Here is a 24,384-nt window from a genome sequence, read left to right on the forward strand (position 1 = left end):
TTTTTTCAGTAGTCATAGCTTCCTCTAAAGCAGCAAAGAGTCTTTAACTTTGTACTAACAAAATACATGCATCACTGTTGAAAGAACTCCTCAACTATCTGGTCGTCCACTTATTAGATAAAAAAATTCCCATTTATCCTTGTGAAACAGGTATTATTCACTATTGTTTTAAAATTAATTTATCTCAGAACTTAAGCTATAAGATATCCTGATTTTTCCAAATAAGGGTGCAAGACTGTATCTTTTATTCACAGAAGCCATCCCATTCACTTGATGCTACATATATATGGATTTGTAGGATGAGGACCTAAGTTTTTATAGGTATAGTGACATTATAAACCAAAAAAGTGAAGCTTATATAGGATGTTTATGTGAGAAGAACCCGAAGATTAAAATAAACTCATACAGCCAAATCCTAGTAGCTTCTGCAAAGCAGAGGCAGCAGCAGCTTCATGATACACAAGGGCTGCACAGCTCCAAAAGACAGTGCATCTCCATACCATTGGTTAAGAGACCTGATCCTGATCCGTTACAAATCACATAGGATTACGCCAACCCCAGCAGCAAGGAGTGTCGGTGTTGGGAGATGTGCTGGCTCCTTCAACAGAATGGGAAGCTCATTTACCCGAACTCTGTACCTGCTCTACACCTCTCATAAGGGCATCTTCTTCAGCTGCACATATCACACCACTTCTGCGACTCTGGATCAGTCAGCCCAGGGCACAGCTGGTTTGTGTGACCTGTTGAGGCTCATACTCCGTTACTGACGCATAACAGGTATCATGATTTAGTAAATTTATAGCACCTAAATGTATGCTAGATGATTCACCGAAGAAAGAGAGAAAGATTCTTTCCATTCCAAGGAGTTCAACATTTAAATGTGGCTATTGATTTTTATGTTAATTGGAGCTCATTGAATATTGTTTGCTTTTTTTGCCATTAAAAGAGAGGGTAGGTGTTAGCATGTAGATTAAAGAGGAAGCAAGAGTCTAGCACTGTGGACTACACAATCCTCCTTTTCCGCACCATGCAATGTCAGCTACAAGTCTGTCTGTGGTTTTCGGTGCAGGAAAAGGAAATGGGATTCTTCTAATGTAGGGCAACTTTCTGCTGAACAAGCTAGTATTTTATGGAACCAGAATACACCTTCATCCAGGATAATTATATTCCTTATTCTTGTGCTTTATCTGCTCTTCTCTATTTAGACTGCAAGCTTTTCAGGGCAGGGGCTCTCTTTTACTGTGTGTGCATCCAAAGCCTACCACAAGGCCTGTTATTTGGGATTTCTAGGCACTAATTTAATACAAATAAATCATAATCTGTGGTTTTTAAGATTCATTTTATTTCTCCACTTCAAGAGCAAGGGTAATTCTGGGTATTCCTATTTCCTTCTTTACTTCCTCATCCTCAATTCTTGTCTGAGCATCAGCTAGAAGGGGTGCTTGAGTATCATGTGAGGTGCCCTCTCCCTCTAAATTCTGAAGTACTCCCAGGCTTTCGCAATCTAGACATGATTGACCATGACCCTTCCTGCACTCTTATATGCCTCCTGCATGGCCAGTATGTTGAACATTTTATGTAGAAATATTTTCTATTAATGTTGCTGGTGCAGTTATCTCCAGACAATTTGATGGTTCAGCAAGAGCCTCAAACTCTGACCTCACATATGGGAAATTTTCAGCCCCCAAATTAGATCTGATAGTCTTGTCTGTGAATCCCAGGATGGGGCTAAGATGGGGCTAGTATTAGCATACAGATTGGCTTGATGCACATATTCTCATATATTTCACACAGAAAGGTGCTGGAGTTGCTGAGACTGATCAGTCATGGGGACTTCAAATGTTCAAATAGATGATGATTCTTCTGAATCAACTCGGAATTCCATGGCTGACAGCCGCAATCCTGACTGTTGGCTCCACGCATGGAAATGAGCACACTGGATCTGGTATCTGGCGTGGGATTCAATTGAATGGAGTTTGCCATTACATTTTTGTTGTGAATACACCATTATAGTCTTCATTTGAAGTTAGGCACTTTCTTTTGTTGGGGCAAGAGACCTGTCATAATGGTCTACCCTCAAAAATTGATCGAACTGAGGAGTTTCCAGAAGATCTTCAGAAAATACTCCTGCAACCAATTGACTGAACTAGTGATGGCTTAACTAACTTTTGCCTTCTGCTATCTGCATAATGACATCTAAATTGCGTCTCTGCTGTCTTCCTCCTCTTGGGTCATCTTGGTTTAGAGATAATCTGCAACAGGTGAAATGACAGGGGAGACTACTTGAGCATCAATGAAAAAGTCTCTTGCTGAGTGACCAATTGCCAAAAAGACTTTTTTGAAGTCTTATGCCACTGTAATCTCTTCAGGACAGGGACTGTCTCTTTGTTATGTGTTTGAACAATGCCTAGGAAAATGAGACCCTGATTCATGACTGGGGCTTGTAGATGCTACCATAATGCAAATAATAAATAACAACAATGGTTGTGCAGAAAGCAAAGAAAGTAGTTTTCACCTTCAAAACAGCATCCAAAGTCTTGCCCAGGGAAACTCTTCCAAGTGGTTGACAGTCTGGTTAATTTGGACTGCTTCCACTTTAAAAAACAGTAGTCTTTTTTGCTGTGAAGAATTTTCAAGTTACTTGGAAGAAAACAAATCGGTCAAATGTGGAGTGAGCTCTTTACCACTGTGGCTCAGGAAATTATCTCAAGGGAACATATACCAAGTTTTCTTTGTAAGTTTTAGCCAGCAGTCACCAAATCAGATCCATGTCCTTTCTCATTTGTGATGCATGGAAGTGCTAGAACATCTTTGTTGATGAAGACTGTTAATATTTCCCTAGGGGTGGAAGGTAACATGCTTGCTATCCTTTAGGAAGCTGTTCTAAGGCCTCTGTTAAAGAAACCATTACCAATCCATTAACAGGAGTGAATTAAATTAAAGGTGTGTGTGTTACGAGATGGTTAAGAAGTTAAATGAGGAGACTAAGGCAATGGTGCATTCAACATGCTGATGATGTCCTGTACAATGAACCACTGTCTATCTGAAATGCGGGCTGGATAAGGCTCAACCTGGACAAGACAAAAATAACGTGAGTGCTGTGGGGGAAGCGTTATCAATTAATATAAGCACCCCTGATTAAGGGCAGGTATTTGTCCTTTCAAGATTCTGGGCTAATCTTGGATACTGAGGTAGCAGTTTTGGTCAAAAGTGCGTTTTTCCAGATGTGACTTGCAAGAAGTGCCCTCTGGAAGCAGATCTTGCTACAGTTACGCATGCCTTTGTCTCTGGCAGATTAAATTACTATAATGCACTGCAAATGAGGCTACATACTGAGCTCATTTGAAAACTGAACGTAGTGCAGAACATGGATACCAGTGCTCCAATATATTTTTGGGTGGAGTTCAAGGTGATGGCTTTGAATAGAGGTACTCAAACTTCAGCTGTCTCAATACAGAAGAGAGAATGCTGTTCGTAGGGCATTTTTCATGAGGGATCTTGGCTTCAGAAATTGGTCCTAACTCTCTTTGGTCTACCAGTCTATTTTCTGAACATTCTTCAGCCCCCACTTTTTTTTTCTTTCAGTCATTGGAGGGTGGGGAAGGCAGGTTGACGGAATATGGTGGGTTGTTTGATGGGTTACTGTCATTAAAGGGGTTTGGTGAGTAATAGCAGACCATTACATTTTAGTTTTAATTGGATAAAATACCCACAGCAAACTTTGGATGGATGCTAAAAATTGGAATTAATAAAATGAAAATAATCCTAAACAGATGTGAGTCAAAAAAGTAAGGGACAGTGGAGGAAAATAATATATGTACAACAAACATTCCTTTCCATTTGTTAAAAGAAGCAACAATTTAAGGGACACTATTCAGGTTTATGCACCCCCCTACCCTCCGAATTACTTTGAAAGTTTGTTTCCTCACACACACACACACACACACACACACACACTCTCCACCTCAAATTTGGAGATCAGGACTCCTCCAACTTGCTTTGGACAGCCAGTCCTAGGAGTGATGTGTTATTAAAAATAATCCAACTGTTTGGCTGCTCCAGATACAAAGCTGTGAACTAAAATATACACATACACACTATGATGGAGTTTTTAGTATCTCACCACTGAAAGGACTGCTGTTGAAGGAGACACTGAGGAATCCAGGCCTTCAAAAACTACAGGAAAAAAACATTTAAAGGGAATAATTTTGAGCCCACAAAACTTTGACATATTTCTTTACACTTAATATATGTGTTTTTGTTTCTATTTTACTAAAAGCACATCATTTTTATAATTCTAATAGTGCATTTTCTACATCTCTCTTTATGTTTATGTTCAATAAAAAGCATACCCTGTGGTAGCTGGACTCTGGAAATTCTTTGGATATTTAGTAGCTTCCTAGATACAGCATAAACAAAATAACATCTCAATCTACTTTAAATATATTTTCCCTCAAAAATAAAGATATAAAATATGTACTAACTTTAAAAAATAAATGTTTCTAACATTTACTTCAAAATCATACATAATAAATGCCTTACAAAATCTTTCATTTTTTAAAATATGAGCCTAATGCAATCAAATGAAACCAAATTGGATATGATACATCAAAATTCGACATGCATGTAAAATTACCAAAAAAAAAAAAAAAAGGCAATTCTGCCACTCCATGTTCCGAAACAATTGCTAACAAAACCAATATTAATTTCTCAATTTTCATTATTAATGATCATGGAAATAATCTGTGGTTGATCAAGGTAAACTGCTTTTTACAAAAACATGATGACCTGAAAATAATCAGGGCATGGATGAATCCCTAAATGCAATCCACCATCTTTTTACACAAAAAAATTTGAGTGCAGACATTCCTTCAACTCCAGCCAGTATGTGCACCAGAAGGAACATAAGAACTTTCACCAAACCTTTATTCTGTGCCTCTGTTTCTCCATTTTAACCTTATTCCATATGCACATCCCACAGCTGCATTTTCCCACCTGACCTCACTTCCAAAAGGTCTTAAAGTCTCCTCTGAATTATCTCATTTGTGATACAATGCACACCCTATCATGTTTCTGCAAGGCTTTTAGGGCTCCTTCTGTCCCAAAATACGAAAGACCAATGTTAGTAATTAACCTGTCTTTTGCATGCAACCACACAACGAGTTACCCAGTGAGTCATCAAACAAATGGAAGGGTTTTGGCGGGGTGGGGGAAATTTATTAAGTGATTAAATATTGAAACAATAAGCCTGCAGGCAGTTCATAGTTTTTCAATTTACATGCTTTTTCTTCATCTTGCATCTACTTACCGACATAGCTGCATGGTCATTGTTGTTATTCTGAGAAGGAAACCAGTAAGGCAATCAAAACAAAAAATTAAAATGTACTGTCAACATCAAAAGAAATGTTGGCATCAGTAAAAGGGAAGAAAATTCTTCAGAAAACTTTTATTTTATGAGTCTTGGTACTTAGTTATTAAGTACTAAAATTATTTGCCATAGTCTGCATGAATGAAAAATACCTAGATCTAGGAAGGCTTAAATTTGCTATATACATTTTTGATATTCTTAACACTCACAGAAGACAAAATTATTTTGCTATCTCAAACTGATAAATTGTCTAAAATTCAAAGAAAGTCAAAATTCCTTGGAAAATGTAAGAAAAAAAGGAATAAACAAATTAAAAATTATTTTGCAGAGACACAAAAAAGTGATTCAATTGAAATAGGGGTACTTAATATAAAGATTGTCTTTTTCAGTGGTAATGAGCTGTATGTCAAAATAAAAAATCCAAAGTAATACATTCCACAAGTAACATTTTCTGAGTTCATCTTCTAGCAAGTTTTAATTGTAATAAGTATTAATTATATATTTATTAAAATATTTAAAATAAAAATTAAATGGTTCCTTTAAAATATTTCCATCATGTATATTTAACATCCAAACTACAAAGCACATGGTTATTAGCAATTTATTAATCTATTTAATACAAGCAATACTTAGGAATGCTTTAGGACAATGCAAGGCTAAATAAAGTCTCTGTTCTGTATGTAATTTAATTTTTCACAAATTTTACTATTAATGGTAATTGGATGAACTAACAAATGTGAAAAGAAAATATTTTCCTTTTTCAAGCCTTTTATGCTAACACTGTTGCTAATGTACAGTACACCTACAGCCCTGGAGTATATGAGAACTTTAAGGAGAAAAAATGCTAGGGAGACATCCCAGTGATGCCACGGTTGCTATGAGAGCAAAACCTGAACAGTTTGGGTTGTCATCTTTCCCATGCAGTACCTAGATGCAGTAACTTAGATCATAGTGAGCCTGTTTTGTATTCTTTAGATTCAAACATAAAATAGTATAATTGTATAAAACAAGTTTTTACATTTTATATTCAGTTTTTTTAAAGTTATGTCCCGATCAATGCAAACACATCTAAGTATATGCCCCTATGCAAGCATGGCGCGCGCGTGCACACACGCACACGCACACACACACGTGACTGTCTCTATACATTTAGAAGTAGTTAGACATATTCCAAAAATGAAGTAGGTTCTAATGTCAGATGTCCAGGAATCATAATGTGTAACATTCTGCTGTGCCATATCATATCAAAGCATATGCACAAGTAGACTGAAGTCTGACCATCCTCCAATAGGTAGCACACTCTGTCTGAATCAGGCTATGGAGAGCTCATGGGAGCAAGGTGGCCATGTCTCCAGACTAGCAAACACCTGAATTATATTCTGCCTTTCTGCTATGTGGATACACAAGGGGTGGAGGGAGAAGAGGCTCCCTGTACCTTCTTCTTTCCTCACCATACCCACAACCAAATGAGCAGGACTTGGTTCTATAGTTTCTGGATATAAAGAGTTCTGAACTATTAATATATGTTTGAATATCCATGATATTTCTACCACCAATGCAATAAGGCACCAACATTTTCTTGAAGTAAAATTGTGAAGCTTTGATTTTGTTAATGAAAAGTCCATCTAAAAACTATCCCATCCAAAATCCTATATATGGCACATTACAATCTAGCTTTGCTTAAGACATCAAAATCTCTAAGGTTAGGCTTATTTATGTTTTATTAAATTATTTAATTATGAAAACAAGGCAGCTTTGTGGACTTGTCTATTGAAAATACCTTTATTATAAACATCCTTTTTAGGACAAATATTTCCTATTACAAATCAAACGTTGAAACTAATGGCAAGGAAAATAATTAAATACTAAACTAATTTACATATCATTTCTACAACTTTCTCACTAATATTTATATACAGAGGTCTGTGGAACAGGTTTCCACATTTTGTTGACTTGTTCACAAATCAACCAGGTCAAGCAAATGTGTCCCAGGTTATTCTATTAGAGATGCCCAGAATAAGAAAAAAAGATACCACCCTACATTTTATTGGAACTGTAATACTGGATCAGACTGGTAGTCCATCTAGTTCAGCATCCTGTCCGCTACAGTGGCCAATACCAAATACAAGAAACCAAAAGTAGAGAATTATAGAATAACCTATTCATCAGGGGAAGTTTCTTCCTTACCTTCTCAGCTAGAGGTTAGGTTATGCTCTAAAATATGAATTTATATCCCTTCCATTCTTTTTATTCAATTGTTAGCTGATATAACTGCTTCTTTCCATTCTTTCCCATTTGGTGCTACAATGTTGGCACAGATAGGCAACTTCTTGCAAGGAAATGGCACTTATGTTAGCCCACTAAACCCAGGGTTACTTAACATGTAAAACAGTGTCACCAAACTGAAATTTAGAATCCCACCATGAGTGCAAATGGCAATAAGCCATATAAGTATACCAGTTATGACTAATGAGTCATTGTCCCTAAAAGAGGATTAGAAATGTTCCATATCCCTCATATTTCACACAACTATTAACCTGGTGTGAAAAAGGAATACTTTAAGAGTGGGGAAAAAAATTAAAACCACTTTAATATTAGATTTTGAATACCAGATCTGTCCCTTTGTCCACCAACTCTAGTATCTTGTCCCCTCTACAAATGGCCTAATATATGATGCTTTAGAGGAAAGCAAAAAAATCTCAAATTCCCTTACCTACTTTAATTATGCTATAGTGTTCACAGGTGAAATTCTTTTTTTGATTTAACTTCCAACATAGATGTGGAAACTCCAGACTAATAGGAATATGTTATATTTATTAATAAGATTATACACCCATCCAGAGGCACTGAATGTGGGTAAAGTAATCACACATCAAACAATAACAACAAGGAAAAAGCTGAAGCACAATGTAATGAATCCATAAAGGCTAGATGTTTTGGTCCAAATTCTGCTGTGGCACTGATATAAACTGGAAGTAATTCCACTAATTTCATTGGAGTAACTCCAGATCTACAATGGTATAAACTGAGAGCAGAATCCACTCTAGTAGTTGTGCACTTGTCTTGAAAAGTGACCAGTCAGACAATGAAATATAATAATTGATACATAAATCAGATGAACAATACCCTCTTTACTTGGAACGAAGGAAAATAAGGAATTTGTCTGACTCATGAATGAAGATGTTTCAGTGAGAACTCAGACAGGTAGAAAGAAGCCTATGGAGCTTTTATGGACAAAAAATATTTTAGCTCAAACAGAGCTTTGGGTTTAAATTTTTAGATGCTGTTCAAAATCATGCACAATGCGCATGGGTTGAATCAGGTTTGCATTCTGTGGATCAGTGGACTTGTCCACAGAATTTGCAGGCACAATTAAAATGAACATTTGAAAATCTGGCACTAAGTGATTTAAGTTTTATGAGATCTAAAAAACAGTATGAATATTTACTACTAGTAGTTTAGTTAAAAAAAAAAGCTTTGAGATGTTGCATTTTATTTTCTTCTTTGAAAGTAAAATCTTTCACAAATATTTTATAATTCCATTCATCATATTATATAATTCTACACTGAATAATGCATCAGTTAGCATGTAAGCAATCTGAAATCATGTCTATCCCACTAAAATATTTACTTAAAAGCTATTTTCTTCCAAAATCAGAAAGTTTAAATTTATAGAAAATAGGACTCCAACAATCTGAAAACAAAGCCTATTTTGTATACTTACAGGCAAATGAGTAAAAACTTGGAATGTGCTTCTTAAGAAATTAATAAGGTCCATTAAATATCCACTAGCTCTTCCAGCAGACTCAGACATTGTCCAATCATAGTCAGCAAGCTGAATAAATTCATCAATTTTTTGGTTCAGTTTGGTGTATATTTCGCCTTCTGCTGCATGTCTTGCATCCTGAAAAAAACCAAACCCCAATACTGCATAATCACCACTCAAAACTTTATTAAAATGGATATAACTCATAGAGGTGTCATTTAACAGAGCATATGACTTTTTGGGAATCAAGTAAAACATTGACTAGTTTTTAAATCCATGCTGTAACTTGTGGCTTGAAAGCACAACATTGCCAGTGGCAACTTAATTAAATCCTTGATTTTGTAATTTTTTTTTAATATCAACATAGTACCATCCTGAATATGGTTTTTCAGATACTATGGTTATGTGTACTATAAAGGTGTTGAAAAATGAATCTCGCTGTAGAGCAACATCAGTATTCTTCAGATTCATCCAGGAGACTTGGAGTCAGAATCAAAAATCAGTCAGTGGAAATCTTTAACTCCGTTTTGGAAACATATAATGAAAATTTACCAGACCAGGAACAAATTTATTTGCATACCTTTACAAAGAAAACTGATAAAAAAACCTAATTATCATATCTGTTATGGCTGAACATCCAGGAATCACAAGATTTTACATTAACAATATACATCCTAAATAATAAAAAAAATGCACATTTTATGAATATGCATTTCCTCTTCATAAATGACAGTATAACACACCAGGTTTCAGAACACACCACTCATTATCAATCCGTCCTCAGCAATATCAATTTTTTTGTGGGATAACAGCAATTTCTTACTTCACAGGGACATTGTAATGATGAATATATTAAAGATTATGAGGTGCTCAGATACTATGCTGATAGGAGTTAGTTAAATAGATAAGATAAATCCCAGAGCAGGTCATGTCCCACATAGCACCTGAACCTCTCATACATCTCAGGTGTATGGGTGAGGAACCGGTGGCTCTTTGAGATATGTTGTCCACACAGATTCTACTCTTGGTGCACATGCACCCCATGTAGGCAAGACCAGATTCTTTTCAAATAACAGCGTCCAGTAGGGCCATGCCTGTGCCCTGAATTACCTCTCATCCCACAAAGCCGAGGGCATAAAGTGGAGTGGCCTCAAGTGCCTCAGTTCCTTTGCCAATTAAAATCCCATAAGAGCAGTCTCTGATTTGCAGGGATGGAAGGCAGGTTGCGGAATTTGCATGTACATCTCAAAATCCCATAGTTACTGCAGGGTATGTAACTGCTCTTTCTTCTTCAAGTTATTGTTCACACAGATTCCACTATTTGTGACTAACAAGCAGTTGCCTATTTGCTTGGAGATGTGTAAGAGGATGTGAGTTGTCCCTTCACCAGTTCAAACACAACAAATGGCCCTGGTAACCCTCAAGGATTCTTCCCACTACTTTCTGCAAAACTCACATTGTGCCACCCTGGGGATTAGGGGCTATGCCCAGGGAAGGAAATTTTGCTATGTTCTTCTGAGGAAGAGGAAAATGAATACACATCTTCCAGTAGTGGGGCAGTTCTGTCAGGCATGCCCTGCCTGGTCTTGCAATCTGCACTGAAGAGTGGTTTGGCAATAACATCCTGTAGCCTCTCGATGACAAGCGAGTCCAGTGCCGATCCCTCAGAAAGGTCTCTACACAAAAACAGAAATCCCCTGGATGACCAAAATTAGGGTCTTAGGTTTAGAGAAGTGAGCCTTACGGGAGGCTGTTTGCCTCCTTTTTGAAGAGAGGTATTTGTGCCTGTTCTCATCTTTGGAACGATGCTCCTTCTGGTGGACTACATCAGTTTGGTGCCCCAGCTTCCACGTTAACTCCACCCACAGGGCCACACAATAATTTCATATAATTTTGCCCCCCAGCCTCACATGTGCCCTTTTCCTCCCAGCTCAACTATATTCCTCCTGCAACTTTGGAGGTACCGTACCCCTTACCAGGCCTGGGGGGAGGGAAAGCTCCCCAGGGATTTTTATCCCCTCTCTCATTGGCCTGGGGGTGGTGGGGGCGTGTAGCTCACAGGTCCTTCATGCCTGCCCACTCTGCTATACCTGGGGGGGGAAAGGCAACTCCAAGGGACTGGTCTTCTCCTGATTCCCAGACCTGGGGTTATAATATTAGAGAGAAGGAGAGGGGAGATGGAACAGGGATGATACAGGGGAACGGATATATTTTTTCACAGGAGGGGAGGCGTAGAGAGCTGCCCACTGCTACTGGGTTCTTTCTGCTCTCACCTCCTCTTTCCTTTCTTGCAGAATGGCACCTGCTGCTTCTTCCTCCCCCTCCTGAGGGAATGGGAAGAGAACTCTGTCTGTCTACTGCTGTAGCTGTGATTGGCTGCTCTTTCCCAAAAGGTGAGGAAGTGGGGAAGACAGCCTGAGAGTTTTTCTTCCTGAGTAATCTGAAAACTGAATTAAAGCTGGAGCTTCTCACATAATTGTGAGACTAGCTCCAGCAGGAGTCAAAAATGTGTTACTCTGAAATTAGGCAACATTGGAATTATATTTACTTGCCTCTAAATTTGACGTGTGTGTGTGTGGGTGTGTATTTGTGCCAGATGAATGGGCAAGTAGAATTCAGTAAGGCTGCTCTAACTTGCTACTTCAGGAACAGACAATAAAATAGCTGAGCTGCTAACAACTGGCAGGACAATGATATAAAAGTACTAGAAAACCATAAAGGAGGTACGGGAGTAACAGGAGGTACCAGATGACTGTCTAAAAATAATAATTGTACCAATTGTGAAGAAAGGAGATCCTACTGATACAACAACAATAGAGGTATAAGCTTATGGTTGGGATCCGGAAAAATCATGATGAAAGTAATTATCAACAGATTAAAGACAATTTTAGAGGAAGAAGTAAGTGAGAAACAATACCGTTTCAGACCTGGCCTTAGTTGATGAAAAAAAGCAAAAATGGAAATTTAAGATGTTTGCTGTTTTCATTGACTTTACAAAGGCATTTGATTCAGTTTGAAAGAAAGCATTATGGAAAACAGCACAATCATATGGAGTTCCAGATAAAAGAATTGCAGTTATAAAAGCTAGGTACAAAGATTCCTGCAATGCCATAAGAATTGGTGGAAATTAAAGCAACTGGTTCAAGTCAAAGTTTGATGCAAGACAAGAGGGCACGGAATCACTTTTCATCATGTTATTAAAATGGACATTAAGAGCATTAGACAAGTCGGACGGTGTGACACTGGATGATCTAGAGAGGTGGTGGGCAAATGGTGGCCCACACGTGTCCCATCAGGGTAATCCACTGGCAGGCCACAAGACAGTTTGTTTACACTGGCCGCCCGCAGCTCCCAGTGGCTGCGGTTTGCCGTTCCTGGCCAATGTGAGCTGTGGGAAGCGGCGTCCTGCACATCCCTGCAGCCCGCGCTCCTTCCCGCAGCTCCCATTGGCCGGAAACAGTGAACTGCGGCCATTGGCAGCTGCGGGCAGCCATGCCTGCGGACAGTCAATGTAAACAAACGGTCTCGTGGCCTGCCAGTGGATTACCCTGACGGGCCACATGCCCACTGCTGATCTAGAGTTAAGCTCCTTAGCTTGTGCAGATGACATTGCAGAACTGACAGACATGTTTGCATTGATGATGATACTCTTCACACTATTGAAAAATTGGTGTAGTCAACTTCAGCTTACTATAAATGCCAAAATGACTAAGTGGTTGCATCTTGGGAAAGGGACAATAGATAAAGCGCAACAGCTAAGTCATATAACAAGTAGATTCTTGTGAGTACCTAAGACACTTGATCAGTGAGGACAGTTCCATCAAGGATGAGGTTACAAGGAAATGTGCTTTAGCTAGAAGTGCTGCACAGAAATGGGTGAAATTATGGACTGAAACAAACTTTATATATACTAAACTGAAAATTTATCAAACCAGCATACTAACAGTATTACTCTGTGGTCTGGAAGCAGCTGCATTAAATGAAACATCAGAAGGCTGGAGGTAGAGGAGATAAAGAGTTCTTTGAAAGACGGTGGATATAAAGTGGAATGATTTTAACACAAATGAAAAGTTAGAAGGAGAGTAGGATGTGAAATCAGGGTACAGGGTTGATTACAGTTGAAAAGATTACAGTGGTGGGGACACTGCAGAACACAAGCAGATAACAGGATGCCAAAGTAAATAATGCAAGCACAGCCAAGGTCAGTTCAACCAAGAGGCCAACCACTGACTAGATGGTGGGACATCATACGCAGGGCCCAGGCTGGGGTTAATGGAAGAACAAGCCATGGACAGGAATGAATGATGACTCTGTACTGTTCCTCAGGTCTGCAAAGATGCTCAGGGATGAAAGAGAAAGAAGCTCTAACTTGTACATATGTAGATTTTCATTACAACAAAAATTTTCTCTGAACATTGATAGAATCTCACTGGTTCCACGAAAAGAATAATTTGATTTATGTTTTAACTCTTTAACATATCAGGAAATTCGTAACTAAATATTCTATGGCACTTTTAATTCTACACTCTTGCTTGTAGTCATACAGTATTTACTCTTCCTCCATTCAGGCCCAGACTGGTCAAGTCAGACAAACCAATATTCAAGTTGGCAGCAAAACTCCCACTGATTTAAAAAGAAACAGGATTAGGCCCTATTTTAGAACATGCCAATATGGTCTTTTGTTGTATCATCACATGACATTGAACAATGTGATATACAATTTTGCCCAAAACTTATATGGGCTATTCAGGTGTAGGAAAAAAAAACCCTAACAAAAACAAGTAACAGCAACACAGGTAAATGTACACACTTATTTACAAAGGTATTAAATTGTCAGATTATATCAATCAACTGACATGCAACTAAATTTACTATCTTATTCCCTGCATAATTCCCTTATTCTTAATCATTAGAATATAAGGTATATAAACTGAGAATCTTAATTTCTCTTTCATTTACAGTTCTTTGCCTATAGTTTTCTTGGGGAACTTTTAACGGAGGAAAAGCATTTACTGAATGTGTAAAAATGTCAAATGAAAGATTATCCTAAAATGGCATTTTATGATCAAAGCAACCTGTAAAAGCATCAAACAGATCTCCTAATTTGACATTTAAGAGCCTAGCAACTTGTTAAAATGTCAAAGTATTATACTGGCATTTACTATTTTGTGGATTGATAGGACTGTTAAATCATCAGTTAATGATAAACCTTTACTTGATCTTTTTATTTAATTCATAACAATCTGTAACAACAAGAACTGTACATTAACTCCTGCAGGAGTGAGCTTCCTGAGCCTAGTGTGATTGATTGTTTGAAAAAAAGCAGACACTGAGGGATTGGTTGTACTCTACCACCTGCTAACTGGATCCAAACAGCTGGCACAGGTCTATTTAAACAGTGACAGCACCAGTCCCCCTTTTTGTCCTGTAGCCAGATTTTGGTTACACCCATCTATTTTGCTTTGATTATAAAGTTACAATAGCAATCATGTGCTGCCAATATTTTAATAACAAAGGGCTCCACATTCTCACCCAGGAAAAATATTGAACACACCAGCCTTTTGGGGTAATCCAGCCCACTCCAAAAGCAAAAGTTTAGTTTTCAGAAGTACTACTGTGATCCCAAGGGATAAATCAAAAAGACATGGCTTACCAGTGTTTAGTAATGGGGCAAAATCACCTCAACTTTCCCTTTCATTTGGTAACAGAATTTTAACAAGGGACTTCTGGGAGCTCCCAAAACTCCTACCCACCATCAGAACAGTGAGTTTGATGGGAAGGACTGATTTCTTCAATGACTGTGCTCCTTTCTTTGAGAGAGGCCCCAGGGGGCAACTCTTCCATAGTACCACATGTATACTGTAGGAGTCCATTTTATCAACATGCCCTTCAACATTTGAATGAGGCCATTAGGAAGTTTAGGACCTACCTACATGGGGAGTTATTCTGAAATAGCTCCTGATTAACTCCCTGTGTGGATGCTGCATTCTGGAATAAGAGTGCCTTATTCTGAATTACTTTAATTTACTGGATTATAATAATCTGAAATAAAGCAGCTCATGAAAGCTTATGCTCAAATAAATTTGTTAGTCTCTAAGGTGCCACAAGTCCTCCTTTTCTTTTTGCGGATACAGACTAACATGGCTGCTACTCTGAAACCTGTAACTTCTCAGTGTAGACAATCCGTTAGTTGGGGGACATAGGTTTCAATATGCTGATGACACCCTTTTTATATCTCTATCTTGTCTAAACCAGACTGAACCTCTCACCTAGTGTCTGAATGAAACACTGTCTAAAAAAATTAAATAAGATATACATTAAAGTGATATCATGGGGGAAAATAGGAAAACCTCTAAAAGGTTAAAAATGGAATAAATTTTAAGAACATAAGAATGGCCATTCTGAGTCAGACCAATGGTCCATCTGGCTCAGTCCATCTTCCAACAGTGGCCAGTTACAGATGCTTCAGAGAGAGTGAAGAGAACAGGGTAATTTATCAAGTGATCCATCCCCTGGCAGCCAGAGGTTTAGGGACACCCAGAGCATCGGGTTGTGTCCCTGACCATCTTGGCTAATAGCCATAGATTGACCTACCCTCCATAAACTTATATAATTCATTTTTGAACCCTATTATACTTTTGGCCTTCACAACATCCCCTGGAAATGAGTTCCACAGATTGACTGTATGCTGTGTGAAGAAGTACTTTGCTATGTTTGTTTTAAACCTACTGCTTATTAATTTCATTGGATGACCCCTAGTTCTTGTGTTATGTGAAGGAGTAAATAATACTTCCTTAAACACTTTCTCCAGACCATTCACGATTTTATAGAGCTGTATCATAAACCCCCCCGCCAGTCATCTCTTTTCCAAGCTGAACAGTTCCAGTCTCCTCATCTGGAAGCTGTTCCATATTCCTAATCATTTTTGTTGCCCTTCTCTATACTTTTTCCAATTCAAATATATCTTTTTTGAGATGGGGCCACCAGAACTGCATGTGGCATTCAAAATATGGGCATAATAGTAGAATTATGATATTTTCTGCCTTATTATCTGTTCCTTTCCTAACTGTTTCTAACATTGTTAGTTTTTTTTTTTTTTTACTGCCGCTGTACACTGAGCGGACATTTTCAAAGAACTATCCACAATGCGTCCAGGATCTCTTTTTTGAGTGGTAACAGCTAATTTAGACCCCATCATTTTGTATGTATAGCTGGGATTATGTTTTCCAATGTGCATTACTTTGCATTTATCCCCACTGAATTTCATCCGCCATTTTCTTGCCCAGTCACCCAGTTTTGTGAGATTTCTATAATTCTTTGCAGTCTGCTTCGGGCTTAACTATTTTGAGTAATTTTGTATTGTTGTCCGACTTTGCCACCTCACTGTTTACCCCATTTTCCAGATCATTTATGAACATGTTGAACAGCACAGGTCCCAGTATAGATCCTTGAAGGACCTCAATATTTACCTCTCTCCACTGTGAAAACTGGCCATTTATTCCTACCCTTTGTTTACTATCTTTTAACCAATTACTGATCCCTGAGAGGATCTTCCCTCTTATTCTATGAGTCCTTATTTTGCTTAAGAGTCTTTGGTGCGGGACCATGTCAAAGGCTTTCTGAAAGTCCAAGTACACTATATCCACTGGATCACCCTTGTCCACGTTTGTTGTCTCCCTCAAAGAATTCTAATAGATTGGTGAGACATGATTTCCATTTACAAAAGCTATGTTGACTCTTCCCCAACAAATTATGTTCATCTATGTGTCTGAGAATTCTGTTCTTTACTATAGCTTATACCAATTTGCCTGATACTAAAGTCAGGTTTACTGGCCTGTAATTGCCATGATCGCCTCTGGAGCTTTTTTTTTTTTTTTTAATAAATCGGCATCACATTAGCTGTCAGTCAGTCATCTGGTACAGAGGCTGATTTAAGCACTAGGTTACATCCCACAGTTAGTAGCTCTTGGTCTTGGTGACTTTTTACAGTTTAATTTATCAATTTGTTTCAAAATTCCTTCCTGACGTCTCCATCTGGGACAGTTCCTCAGATTTTTTGCCTAAAAAGGATGAGTCAGGTATGGGAATCTCCCTCACATCCTCCTCAGTGAAGAGATTTTTATTTTTAAAAATTTAACGCATAGGGTAGAGGCACTTATAAACTGATCTTATGGAATGTAAGTGGGGTCAATAAGACTAACAAAGAAAAGGATATTCTTCATCACTTAAAATGTATGGGATCTGATATAATTTGCCTCCAAGAGATGTACTTAATAATAATGGTACATACCAAATTGCAGAATGGCCAAGCTGGTGAGGTGTCTGCAGTTTTTCATAAAAAGAAAAAGGGATTAATCAAAAAAGGATTTTCTAGTACAAATGAAGTATGTTATATTAAAGTATGGCTCCAAATGGGGAAAAAATAATACTTTTATGTCATGCCGAGGAGGAGAGAAACCATACAGGGTATCTTATAACCTTGTTGTCTGTGCTTCTATTTAATTCTATGATCTTTTTTCTGGTGTTTAGCTACCACAGTGACAGGCACAGTATGAGCACCTAGATAATTAACTGAAGTATATCTAGCTCCATACACAAGAAGTTATATTGTCGTCGTCTAAATCTCAAATGAAAAAATTATGATGACACACATAAATAAGTGTTCCTTGAAGTTACTGTGCACACTCCAGAAACAGTATAAGTGAGAGTACTTAGTAAATTGGAACCTGACCATAATATGCACAAGAACAAAGATAACTGATAAAAACTGAAGTGAAGAAAAATAAGGAAAATTAATGATTGAAGTTCTAGAGACAAGATGGCTGAGATAATATCTTTTATCTGATCAACTTTTGTGGGTGAGAGAGACAAGCTTCCGAGCTTACACAGAGCTCTTGAGCTTGAAAGCTTGTCTCTCTCACTAACAAAAGTTGGTCCAATCAAATATGTTACCTCATCCAGCTTGTCTCTTTAATATCCTGGGACCAACATGGCTACAACAACGTTGCATTACTGAAGTTCTGTTTATTGTAAGAAAGGGAAAGTGAGAGACCATGATAAAGTCCTTATATTAAATGCAAAGGCTTTGCCCATCAGAAAACTGTCAAAAACTGTCAATTGCAACTGTTACTAACACAACCATCCTAATTCTAAGTTCAGTCAAAAGACTTCCAGAGCAGGAAAACAGAAAAATATAATATTGAAAGAGATACCACAACCTGAGAAGCAATCCCTGACTAGAGGTGAGAGAGATCTAGGATGGGCAGAGGAAGGTTAAGACTAACAGAATTTTTCATAAACAATTTCCCCTTGTTTTAGATTTTCTCTTCCCCATTCTACAACAAACATTAAGATGCCATCTTTATGTTATGCAAATTCAGCAAACATTAAGACTTAGGAAGGATTGTCTTATGGAGCTGCCCAAAGCATATATTCCATCCCTGTTTTGCTCGAACGTGACTTAGTGAACAAGTTAATTAGAGAGACCAAATTTTAAAAATGGAGAGTTTGGGCCCAATAATGACAGGGCACTGTAATCAGCCTTCTCTGTTGAAGAGCTAGCCAGACCTCAGACACAGAGAAAAGAGGCATCATCCCATATGCACTAGATGAATATGTTCCTGAAGGTTAAAAGCCTTCTCTTGCCTGCTTGACACTCTGAAGAGGGCTTGGCTGAGCTAATTAATTTTGAATGAGAAACAGAATAGAAAAAATAGCTGGTGTAATGAAGTTTAACATGATCAGCTCAGCCTAATAAATTTTGGAAGGGGAACCATCCCAAGGAGAGCACTTTAACAGCTAATAATTCTGAACTGAGCGAGGAAGAGTTTATATGTTCAAGTTCTCAAGATTGTGAGCCAAAAATAGAACAGTAAGGGAAATGACATAGACCTCAAGCATCAAGAAATTCCAAAGTGCAGAACTGAAGGAACCAAACACTTACATATTTAAGTTAAGTGACATTTCTATAGAATTCCTAACTAAAGCAAGACTAAACTAGGCACTATAGTTAACTACTGTGGCTAAAGAGAAGACTGATTTTCTCAGAAACCTATCTGCTAACACCACTGTGAGAACTGGACCAAACAAATGAAAGAAGAGAATCTATGCCATGGAAGAGGAACCACCTTAGAGGCTGTCCATGGTCATCTCTTACCAGAGATTGTGGACAGAAAACCCCAATTTTTGCCACAAAATAATTCCTTGATAATTTAAGTCCAGTCATTCCTAACATACTTGGGAGCCCTAAATAGGTGGTTATAAATTATCTGAGATTAAGAGTTAGTTTAGTCTCTTATCACCGAATAGGGGAAGGGATGCCTGCTTAGCCCTCACCAAATAGGAGAAAGGATGCTTAGAAGGGGCAAGAATAGGGCAGCTGTGTGCCAGCTTTAGTCTCCTAGGGAAGAAGAGCTCCTAAAATACACTGTCGCTACAGGCATAGCATTTCCATTGAAAAGAGAAAGCACTAGGCTAGGGCATATTGGAGCTGCTAAGGCAGACTGTTTTCTTAGTAGCAGCAGTGGGACAGAATTTTCTTTAGTGACCGAAGGTCTACTCTACAGCCATCAAAAGGAAGAAGAGAAAGTTCCTTTAGGCAGGAAACAGCATCCACACTGCTTTGGGTTTGAGGAGGAGTAGAAGTTCCCACTCTGCAAACAACAGAGAGAGAGAGAAAATGAACCACTGGACAATTTGGTTACGAGAGCACTCACCAGCCAGTGAGAGTCCTTGTAGGCAAAATTAGTCATGAAGACAGTCATACAGGAAGTGTTAGTTGCAACATCAAATCAGAAGTGAACCCAGATGGTCTCTCAGCTGGGATATGTAAGGTAAGGAGGAAAGGACCGCGAGATGAATCTGGAAGAATAGGAAAGGACTCTGTCTGAGTGTGATTCACAGGTGGATCTAACCAGCATGAAGTTCTTTTCTTTGGCAGTACAGACAAGAGGCAGCGCAACAAGTGTTTATGTTAGGAGGAAACCAGCCTGTAACAGCAGAAGTGCAGGAAAGATCACACTGTAAGTGCAGAGGCCCAGAGAGTCTAGAAAACAAAAATGGGACCATGGCAGCTGTGATGTCAGCCAGGACTCAAGAGGGACACAAATGGATGAACAGCTCTCAAGTTGTATGACAAGCTGGATGAGCAGACAGAAAAGCCAGGCAGTGTTTCAGGGAGACTAAACTGAGCCTTAAGAACAACACTTATTACTTCAAGGAGACTGCTTTACTCTGGGCACATGCCAGGTCAGAGAACTCTGAGGGAACTTATGAAGATGGTGGATTTTTCAGCTAGTTCCTTGAAGAATATTTTCCTGTATGACTGGGGACCCTTATCTTTGAGGACCTCTGCAGCAAAAGATTCCACTCCCGTCTTTTTCCTGTATCCATACTTCCTATTTTCTTCTTTCTGAATTTCTTGTCTTCTTGTCTCTCTTCTATACAAAAGTTGTAAGAAGAGCTTAGAAAAAGAATTAGAGCAAAGTACTGTGCTCTGAGGTTACACTCAATTCTTCCAGGACAAAGGAGGTAGAGAAAACCGAGATAGAAATAGGTGGCATGGTGCCTTTACACTGACTTTGAATAACAGTGTTTTATCTCCATTCTTTCTAAAACATCCAGCCACAATTCTTAAAGTAAGGACACTCCTGTAAAGGATGAGGGAGAGGGAGATGTGTAACAAAATAAGAGTTCCTAAAAGCTTAGTTGACTTGCACCTTGTTAATGTATGGGAGGAAACCCACAATATACAAAATGAACTGCTTTGATACAGAATTATTTGGATAAATGTTTTGTGCCCAAATTAACTGCAGAAAAAACAAATAAAAATCTGATGAATGAATATGTCCATACAAACTAGAATATGCCCATGGCCAAGTGGCATCTCTTTTTATAAGGTATTCACAGAGAAGAATTGTTAAAATATAGGAAGAAGCTACAAAGAAATAAGAAAAATAGAAGAATTAACATGCAGTGTGGAATAAACTAACAAACCTGAAGGACAAAATGTAATGGATTAGCATGCTTATCCAATATCCTTACTAAACACAGACACAAAAATTCTGTGATGGGTTCTAATAAAGCTTGAGAGAGTCACAGAGAAGTTAAACAGGGTTTATTGCAAGAATGAAATCAGCAGACAATTTGAGGTGAACATTAAACTGTATTCACCTGGCCAGATTAAAGCACCCGGATAATTTTTTTCTCTCTTGATTCATGGAAAGCCCTTGCTTGGATTGAGTGGGTAATTTAAATACTTGGAAGGAGGAATCTATATCCATATCCAATATAATATATATCTATAGACACATATATGTGCACACTCACATGAGAGACAAAATTGGTATGGCCACACTGCACAGGAGCCCTCTTCGCCTTAGCTCTTTACTCTACTTACAAAACCCCAAGCAGAACAAATGTGAGCTAATGGGAAAATTGCAGGCCTCCAGGTGGAAAGAACATAAATGCACTGTTCTACAATGATGAGAGCTCATTGTACCTCACCCATCCTTTAACATCTGTGCCAGAAGTGATATTAGAATCGGATAGGTTTAGTCTTGCATCTAGGTACAAAACAGAACTACTCAACAGGATTAATCTTTTATAGTCCATTCATTTAAGAAATTCTGTTCCTTTGTTTGGGTGTACCAAAATATATATAAATAAATAGTTAAATCCCTAAAATTCAAGTTGCAACTGCTTAAGTTACCTAATAATTACCAGTAATTACCAAAAAATAAAGTCAAACAAACCCAGCCTTTGCTGGAGAGAATGTGAACTCACCATACAATCTTTCTAGGCTAGGATGTGTTTGGAAGTACATTTGTTCATACATAAAATTTAAAACATCCTTGAATTCTGCTTTGATAAAGTTAACCTATTATGCTTTGGGAGACAGTCCCGCAGATGTACAAAACAATAAAGAGATATTTATTCAAAATATACATAATAACAAGGAAATTCATCACCACACTATGACTATCCAGAATAAAACTCTACAAATTATGGTCTGGCTAAACATAATGTGAGAAACATCCAAAGTCTTTATGACTTTCAAAATTATACCCAATAAAGTCTCTTTTACTTCAATAGTCAACAATTTATTAGGCAAGTATTATTAAGTATTGGATTTCAGAACTATACCTTTTGCCAAAGAATCAAAACATGATAGGAATAGTGCAGATACAGTTATCACTTCACAGCTCTTTCTACCATCACACAAGCTGTCAAAAGAGAATCAGAGAAAAAAATCTCTCTCGTGGACCTCTCTCCACCTTTTCCATTTCTCTTCATAGACATAGAAAACAGCCATAAAAATCAGTACATAACTGCCACGGTCATTAAGCTGGCAGCAGTACAGCAGGCACTCCATGGTGCTTGCAGAAAAAGTATGGACTCCATCTGAACCTCGGCTACTATTGACTTTCCCTCCTTTTTCTGTTTTGCCAGGAGCTGATCCAAAAAAGGTGCACTTATCCTCAAGAGTGGGAATATAGGCATATAGGCATTTCTCAAAGGAGAATTTCTAGTGTTTTGGGAATTCTTCAATGATTTCCCATGGGAAGTTTTAGATGCACGCCTTCTGAACTATTAGATCACAGTTTCCATACAAGTGTATCAAGATATTAGAAGATAAATGATCCCATGTTTAAAGCATGGATAATTGTAATTTTAACTTTAATTGACAACTAGTTAACTAGATGGCTATTAGTAGCTATGAAGATTTTCCATTCCATTATTCTGAATTGTAACTCTGAATGTAGGTGAGATCTCTGCTTCTTCCACAGTGTTACGATGAATTTATATTCTTCTTTTTTTTTTGAAGTTCTAGAGAGAAAAGACCTTTATAATTTGGAAGATTGGTCAACAAACAGACATTTGTAAATTTTAATACATATTCAAATACATTAAATGCGATTACTGTACTTTATCTCCTCTTTTTCATGAACTATAAATAAAAATTAAAAACAAATATAAAATAACAGCCAACATGCGTGATCAAGTCAGAGAAATGGGTAGGTGAAACCTCAAAGGTATTTGGCATAAGCAATCTTCCAATTTGTCTCTCTTCAAATATGAACCCATCAATACCTACAAAGAGGCAGTTCATGATCTATAATGGGATTATTACTCATATACCCAAAGCATGACATTTTAATTTATAGCATCATGTAATTCTCAAGGAAGACATGACTTTCATATCCTGACATGTTTCCATTGTAAGGCTAAGCTCATTATTAATATAAATCCACTTAATAACTTCTACAAATTCTACAGAAATTGTTTAATTTTAAAATCCAGTAGGGCATGTTATTTTACCTGTAAATTAAAAGTGTAAACCACAAGGCAACTGGTCATATTAAAATAGCATCTCCAAGTCTATGCTGTGTTCATTCAACTTCTTATTCAAATTATTATGACAACCTGATTTGTGCCCCCCAAGTACCAATAAACATATGGCTCCTATGTATTTGACACCTTCAAGCTGTTTCCAAGGACCCCATATATATTATGTGAGCAATACATGCATATATTTTTGTTTTTCTGTATTGTTATGAGAAGAACCAACAGCTGTATTCCTATGGGTCAGCTTTCCCCTGAACCTTGCAAGGATCCTGACCACTGTAGGTAAATAAAGTAATTTCAGCTTATTTCCAGTCCAAAATCTGCTCTATTTTATGTACAGCTGCCCACATTCTAAGGGACTCTTTTGGCAGCCAGAGACCACTGGAGCACAAAGATACCCCCGCCATGTCCCCTTTCCTCTGAAAATGCTCCCATGTCAGGGCCAGAAAAGTTTACAGCATACAGCCACTACACTGGCTCTATGTCATATGGAAATTCCCCTTACCCCAGAGGAATCTCCAGGTGTCTGATTGAGCTATCTTTCTGGCTTATTTGTGTCACTGTGGTGCAATACAGTCCAAGCAGGGACCAGAATCTGGTGTAATTTTTCTTAGCCATGGACATTTTGAATTACTTGGCTAGAATGGCGCTTCCTCACATAAATTGTCTTTAAAGATTTAATTTTTGTGGCTAAGTTTGGAGTTAACCACATGCACCTATCTGACTTACGACTGAGGAAGAAGGATGGCTTTGTGATTAAGATTGTGGACTTGGAATCCAGAGACCTGGGTTTAATTTCCACTCTACCATAGACATCCTGTGTGACAATGGGCAGGTCACCTAGTGTCTGTGCCTCAGTCCCCCACCTGGAAAATGGACATAAAACAGCACTTTCCTACCACTC

At 38.0% G+C, this 24,384-nt stretch overlaps 1 protein-coding gene across 4 annotated transcripts in view; it reads right to left on the reverse strand.

The window, feature by feature from the left end:
* Positions 1-24,384, reverse strand: part of EXOC6 (exocyst complex component 6) — a 175,199-nt gene that overhangs the window by 53,313 nt on the left and 97,502 nt on the right. For all 4 annotated transcript variants that reach the window (XR_013346701.1, XM_077822563.1, XM_077822564.1 and 1 more), the window contains exon 18: positions 9,093-9,272. Coding sequence is in view for 3 of the 4 variants with exons in the window: in XM_077822563.1 (XP_077678689.1) it covers positions 9,093-9,272 (180 nt within the window). In the remaining variant the exon portion in view is untranslated. The remainder of the gene's footprint in view (positions 1-9,092; positions 9,273-24,384) is intronic.

This window comes from Eretmochelys imbricata, chromosome 7, assembly GCF_965152235.1.
Source record: "Eretmochelys imbricata isolate rEreImb1 chromosome 7, rEreImb1.hap1, whole genome shotgun sequence".
NCBI lineage: Eukaryota > Metazoa > Chordata > Testudines > Cheloniidae > Eretmochelys > Eretmochelys imbricata.